Source organism: Neopsephotus bourkii, unplaced genomic scaffold (assembly GCF_033783945.1).
Source record: "Neopsephotus bourkii isolate Nb327-2 ecotype Australia unplaced genomic scaffold, CSIRO-AGI_Nbou_v1 NB_1846, whole genome shotgun sequence".
In the NCBI taxonomy this organism is placed as follows: Eukaryota; Metazoa; Chordata; class Aves; order Psittaciformes; family Psittacidae; genus Neopsephotus; species Neopsephotus bourkii.
In genome coordinates, this window is record NW_026902319.1 from 479,158 (window position 1) to 486,229 (window position 7,072).

Below are 7,072 nucleotides of genomic sequence, written 5' to 3' on the forward strand. Positions count from 1 at the left end.
GGAGCAGCAAGGTATCTGGACGTTGCAATGGCCACTGCAGTATGGAGCACCAACCTGTGGGAGATACCTGAAGCTGCTTCCATAGCTCCCTGGATGGATATGTCTGGGTTAGGAGAGCCCACTCACCCCAAAATGCTAATGCCAAGCCAGGAGAGAGATGGTTTCTGCTTCACACTTAGCTCCCTCCATGAGATGAGCTCTGGCTACACAAGAACACCTGGATTTCCACTGAAGTGACTCAATTCCCTCAGAGCATGGGCAGGCCAGCCCAAGTCCATGAAATAAAGGCACCTGTCTTGCCACCTTTAACCTGCGAAGCAAGGACTAGCAAAGTCTGGGCTCTCTGCTTAGCATCACTTCTTCTCCCCCCTCACTGAATGGAAACAACCCGTTATTGGATCCAAATCCGTGTGCTGTAAAATGGAATTCAGCTGTTCCCAGCAGAGCAATGGGAAAGATACTGCTGGATCCAACCCACAGCTGAGAGTCAGCCCTGCTGAAAGAGCCAAGGTCCAGCTGTATTTTCCAGCTTCTCATCCCTGTCTCCAGGAAGGCTGCTGGCATGTTTGTTTTGTGTTTCTTCCTCCTATTTCCTCCAGCCATCCATAGCAACTGCTCCTCAGCAGAAAAATCAACCTCCGCCTTCCACCTCGTGGCAGAGGTGACAATGGAAGGGGTCTGTGTAGGGAAAGCTTCCACGCAAGTAAAGTGACCGAGCAAATGCAGCTCTAGCTTGTCTCCACCATGGTTCTCCTTGGGATTAGGGCTGACCATCAGTGAACAGCTTGCACGCCCCCAGACAACCTCTGAAGAGTAGGCCACACATATGAAACTACTTCTCTGGGTCTCATCACAAAATCTTGTACATTTCACAGTCCTTCTGTAGGTCTGCTTGCTTGTGCTTTTCAGAGCTGAATCTCTTTCTGTCATTCCTGGATCACGTCTCCGAATCCCGAAGGTCATGTTGGGATCGTTCCTCTCCAGCTGGCATTCACAGCTCCACTGTCAACTCCACACATGCTGTACCTCTCTTTCCAGGTCATTTGTGATACCAGAGAAGAGTTGCATCTAACACAGATGCATAAAGCTTCCCGCTAAACAAGTCACACACCCTCCCCATACAGTTTCCCTATGGAGCTGTATCCACCTAGTCAGCTGGGGCTATTCTGGCCTGTTGAAGGTACTGATATCTTAGATAAAAAGGAAAAAAATATTTTGGTCAGAGCCAACCGTTTTGCTGCGACCAAACCACAAATTGAAATGTTTAATTCAATTTAAACCTACTGAAGTTTGCATTTGACACTTTCAACTATGTTCATAGAAAAATGCTTAGAGGAGTTTCCAACACACCAAAGCCTTTTCCAAGTGAGACAGCAGTGAGTCTTGCCTTGCAAAGCTCACAAAGTTTAGCTGCTTCCCAGAATTTTTTATGGTTTTCCTTTCTTTCCTAAAATGGACATCTCAGAAGCCACACAGATTTGCAAGAACATGAAGAAATGTCCAAGTGGCTCATGTAGTCTGGCTCCCAAAGCACGTTTGCAGATTGAACGTTACCTGCCAGGAGGCTCCTGGTGACATCTCAGCAGCACCTCAGTCAGGACCACAGACACCTGGGAATTAGCCCTTCACTTCTGCCCCTCATCCTAAAGCCAGCAACTTGCTAGGGACAGAACCCCTCGTACCCTGATGGGCTTCATCAGGCAGAATCGCCTCAAGGGAGAGCAGCTGCTGCATCTCAGATGCCATGTCCTGCTGTGGGTGTTCTTGTGGCATCCCCCATCAGTGCACTGGGTGAGCCCACTGTGGGTCTGTGCCCAAGACTGAAGCAATCTCAGCTCCTCTGGAAGCTACTCACGACAACAGACTTTTCCTGATGCCGCATCATGTGCGGCTCTTGCTGTGTTTTCTGATAACCTCAGAAAAAATACACAGTATTAAAAGCAGCATCGCCTCTTCCAACCTGCTGCAATGGGCTATCACCACAGAATCTGGTATACATTTTATGTACTTCATGGTGATGCTCCATTGCTCCCCTAAAATGTTCCATAGCTAGGATCTATTACTAGCTGTTAAATCTGGAGAAACAAGATCAATGGGTTTTTATTTTAAATAAAGAGTCTTTTGGAGTATCATTTTGTGAAGATAAAGAACATTATAAACCCTATCCTTCCTTGCCCTGCACATGAGCCCCTTCTAAACCACTGGCCAGACTCCCTCTAAACCCTGTCCCCCAGGGTCACAACACAAGAGAAAGGCAGCAGCAGGAATGCTCATTCTGCAGGTCATGCCAAGCAGCCTATCCAGTGCCCTGCCCCTTCAGGGAGGGGAGATGTGCTTCAAGAAGGCTGAAAATCACCACCCGGAGTAACAACCACAGCATCCTTCCAAGCCCAGTGCCATCACAGCGCTCACATCTGCAGCCAGCTCCTGGCTCTGCCACTACCGACACCAGAGCAGCCGCTTGTGCAGCCTTCACCACCAGAGCCAGGAACATGGGAGGAAGGAAACCAAGGACTGTTCCCACAAGGTAAATCAAACTATTTCCGTTAGGGTGAGATTTCTGGTAACACAAAAGCTCTTTGCAGCAAGCAGGAACTCTTCAACCGACTCCAATTTCTTTATAGAAGTGGCCCTACTGCATAACTCCCCTGAAATCTGTGTCTTCTCACACAGAGGGTGGTTTATCCAACTGCAGTTCTGTATAACTGCTGGCACTAACGTGTATCCCAGCATGAACAGCCAAAGAACTGACTTCTTGCTGTTGTGCTTCAGGCATCCGATTTCTTATTCAAAAAAAACCCAAAAAAGCCCAACAGAAAAATGAGTGGGATTTTTTTTTCAATAAAGATCAGAGTATTTATCTCTGTGAATTATCACAGCTTTCCCTGTTTTGTTTGCATTGTGGGAACTAGTCCAGTGGCTTGGATTTGCTCTATTGTCTGCAGAAATACCAGAAATAATGTAATTCCAAATTCTTCTCTTAAAAAAAAAGTAAAACCAAAACAGAAACCTGAGCTCTCTGCTGAATGGGGTGATACTGAGGTTATGAACTGATGCTGTCCAAGTGCTTTATGATCTCTTTCACAAATGGAAGATTTTGGGAGAACTGTGCAAAAAGGCAAAAAACTGCAACTTTAGATCATGCTAAGTTCACCCATGAGGAAAAGGCTGCAGTTGGCTTGGTGTTTCTGCTATAAATTACTGGCAATGGAAACAAGAACGCTGAATGCTGAAGTCAGAGCACATTTTACACGTGTCAGAAAAACTAAGAGGATCGCGTCAGTTCAAGCCTCGCTCTCCAGTGCAGGCAGCCCCACGTCTCCAAAATCTATCACACCGGATCTGAGGGTGTCACACAGCTGGAGAGGACAAGGCACATCTGCCCAGGAGCAAGCCAAGGGCAGGGTGCCATAGGTCCTCGGGAGGGGACAGACCCCTCGCTGGCTTTCACAGCCCAGTGGTTTCCCTCACACTCCTGGCTCTGCTCCTCGCCCTCCGGGGCGCCAGGCTGATGGAGCTGCCCCAGCCGCCGTGAGGCCGCTGCAATGCCGTGTTTGTGGGACCACAGCCAGTTGCCTTGGCAATGACGACTTCACGGCAGAACCATGCAGTGGGATGGGACGGGGGCGAGTGCAACAAGGCAGCACTCCCGTCTGTGCTGCTCGGGAGGATGAAAACCCAGGGCCTGCACAGCTGGGCAGCAAGGAGGTGCATGGGAGAGGCTACCACAAGCTGCTGCTGTACCTTCTTCTCAGGCACTGAGCACAGAGCGTAAGGCTCCTTCCCTGCTCTGTTAAATCATGTTTCCCCTGCAGAGGCCCAGTGCTCTCCACTATTCACACATTACTAGCCCTCTGTGAACATCCTTACCACAGGAATTCAGAAGGTTTGTCTGTGACCTACACAGAAACACTCTTTGACTTCATTTTAGTAAAGTAATCTACTCCAGTTAGACAAAAGGCATGGCAACTGTCAAGGAAAACTGCAGGAAAACCTGAGAGTCCACACAGGCTGTTACTGAGGGAAACCTGCACAGAGTTAAACAGCTCTTGTTAAATAAGGTCTCTGCAAAACAGTCCAGATCAGAGCAGAATCCGGCCCCCCAACACTGTTCCTACATATTTCAAGTGCTCTGCAACAACCACCCTTGCTGCAGCACAAACTCATGGCAGGGAAAGCAGCCTCCCGAAAGGCACATCTTGGTTGGGCAAGCCCAGAGCCAGGACTGGGCACCGGGATGCGACCAAGTCCCAAAGCCCATTTGCCCACAGAGGCAGAGCCTCTGCAGCCAGGGCCCCAGCAACCCATCACCCGCTCCGTCCCTGCGCCAGCCAGCAAAGCTCAGGCTCCCAGTGGTGAAGCCAAGCGGGCACCTGGCTGACCTGAGCCATAACCACAGCTTCACTGTGCCCGCACCCACAGCTCAGGGTTTGCTCTTCCAGCAGGCCTGGTGATAAAGCACAGTGAGACTGAATCACATACCTGGGACTGTCTCACACTGATGGGTTGATTTTCCTCACATGTTGCACACTGCAGTTTCCTCCTGCAGAACAGCCACCACTTTGATTGCAATTAATGCCATTACAAAGAAAAAAAACTAAAGAAAAGGTCTGGGGGGGGGCTTCCAAGAAACTGCTCACTGCAAGGATGAGGAGACACATCTGCCTGCTGCCCTGCGTGCAGGCCAGTCTCTTGCTTTCAGCTTCCCTACTATATTCCTTGGTCAAAGGTAGATGACTTAACCTCTCTCTCTCTTAATCTGTGAATTTATTCAAAGAGGTTCAATTTGCCCTGACAAAAGAGCCTTTGTGTGCTCTGAATCTGCAGGGTTCAGCAGAAGTTGGCACACGGTGCACCTCGGGATGGAGCACCCGAGCTCCTGAACTTGAAAGTTGGAGCAGCGAGCCATAGGATTCTTTCCAGCCATATACACACAGGAACCCATCTGTGAAGCCTCCCACTTTCTTAGGCAAGGCATGCAGATAAAAAGGGTTTGGTTCCTGATGCTTATCTGGTGGAAGGCCTCAGAGGAAGAAATCTAGAAGTAGAAATCATCATGAAAAGAGGGGCTGTTGAAGGAAAACCTCTGCTACAAAACTCCAGAGATAAAAATCTACATAAGACCTTAAAAAGGAACAAGACTGTTTCAAATTTTTGGTAGGGCTAACAAAGCAAAGCTCGTAGCAAAGCCTGCAGACAGGCTGAGGTTCTGTTTCTTTCCCAACAGCAGCATAAAACTGTTGATGCAGCGGTCAGTTCTGCAGCTGCTCTTCAAACCATGTGGACAAGGTTGGTACTGAGAGGAATAATGTCAACTTTGTTCCTGACTCTAGAACAGGCTGTAAAGGAGCAATGCTCAAAAACAGGAACCAAAGAATGCTCCAGTAAGAAGCCAGAGAGCAGAGGCTGAAGAAACCTCAAGATCACTGCCTAGCTGAGAGCCCCTACAGAAGATGCAGACGTTAAAGATGGTTGATGCTTTTCCTCAAAACCAAAGCAGGCCAATTGCATCTCAGTGCTGCTGCTCCCATCAGGCTGGTGAGGTGGCTCCTCCAGATCACACACGTTATCGAGGTTCACACTCTGGACACAGGCCCCCAGGACACCCATCACTCCCCTCAGGCTAAGCTGCAGGCTCGCTCTTTACCTCAGTTATTTCTGCTTCCATTTTTAAAAATGGGTTTTATGAACTTGCCCTGTTCACCCCTGGACCCCAGACAACTGTTCACTGAACAGCTCAGCCCCAGGCGAGCTCACTGACCACTGGCCCGTGTGGTCTCCCCTGCCCCTTTTGAGAAACTGGCACACTGACCCCCCACATGAGGAGTTCACCCAACACCATTAACTTCACCACCTCCCAGCCAAACTTACACTGGTGTAAACAGGACCAGAACCACAAAGCAAGGGGATTTGTGGTATGGAGCTGATGAACCTGTTCACTACCTTCAGCATGGCACAACTTGAGAAACTTTGTGCCTGATGACACCTTCAGTAATGCCACTTCCAGATCAATGGGATATCCCTCGCCTCTGGGGTGGTGCTTCGGAGTTGTGGATCTGCCTGTTTGGAGTTACAGCTCTAAACCCCTCCTTGGTGAGGGGGTACAGGGCAGGTATTCTTTCATTCAAGTATAGAACGAGCAACTGCAGTAAGCCCAGTCCGCCGCTCTAGCGCTCGGCTTTACCGCTCCCAAGTAACGCGGTGAGGGCCCTCGGACCGGGCCGGGAATGGCGGAGAACGCGTCCCGCGGGCAGGAGCCTCGCACTGCGGCAGACGGCAGGGCGGCCGGTCTGCCCTGCCAACCTGCTGCCCTCACTCCCATCTCGCAAGGGATGCCAGGAGCTATGTCTCGCCAGCGGGACCGGGGCCCGTCGCCCGCACCGCCCCCGGCTCCAGCGGGACCGGCCCCGGGGCCAGCAGCTGCCGAGCCCCGCCCGTGGGCAGCGTCCAGGGGTCCGGAGAGGCCCCGCCACCGCCGGAGCCCCAGCGCCGGTCCCGTGCCCGCCGCACCCGTCCAGCTTCCCCGCCGCGCCGGCCCCTACCGTGTCATCCGCTGGGGCCAGGTCCGGGAGCCGCTCCTCGTCTTGGGCTGTGCGGAGGTCACCGGCGGCCGGGCAGGGGCCGGGAGCAGGGTCGGGGTCGGGGCGGGCGGGCGGCGGGGCGCGGCGCTGCCCTACGCGCAGCGCTCCGAAGTCCAGGGTCTTGCTCTCGAAGGCCCCCTCGACGCTGCAGAAGAGCCCGCCGCGCTTCTGCCGGGGCGGCGCCGGTGCGCCGGGTCGCGCCAGGTACACCGGGAGCTCCTCGCCGCCGCGCCGCCCGCCCGCCGCCATGGGACCGGACGGGTCCGCGTGGGCGGGGCGGGGAGGGGCAGGTCACGGGGGCACGGGGCTCCGAGGCAGCGCCGCCGCTCCCGTTCCGCTGCCGGCGCGGCGAGGTCTGGCGGGGCCTGGGCCCGGCGCGCAAACGCCACGTGCCCGGGCGGGACCAGACGGGAGCAGAGACCCGCCCCGCCCGGGGTCTGGGAGCGGCCGCAGCCGGGGCCTGGGCGGGGCGGGGCGGAGCCTCCAGCCGC

General features: G+C 53.1%; 1 protein-coding gene across 1 annotated transcript in view; it reads right to left on the minus strand.

The window, feature by feature from the left end:
• DPYSL3 (dihydropyrimidinase like 3) overlaps positions 1-6,845 on the minus strand; it is a 28,346-nt gene extending 21,501 nt beyond the window's left edge. Inside the window, exon 1 of the mRNA XM_061344036.1 lies at positions 6,543-6,845. Within this exon, the coding sequence (XP_061200020.1) occupies positions 6,543-6,830 (288 nt within the window). The 5' untranslated portion in view covers positions 6,831-6,845. The remainder of the gene's footprint in view (positions 1-6,542) is intronic.
• Positions 6,846-7,072: the final 227 nt, after the last annotated feature.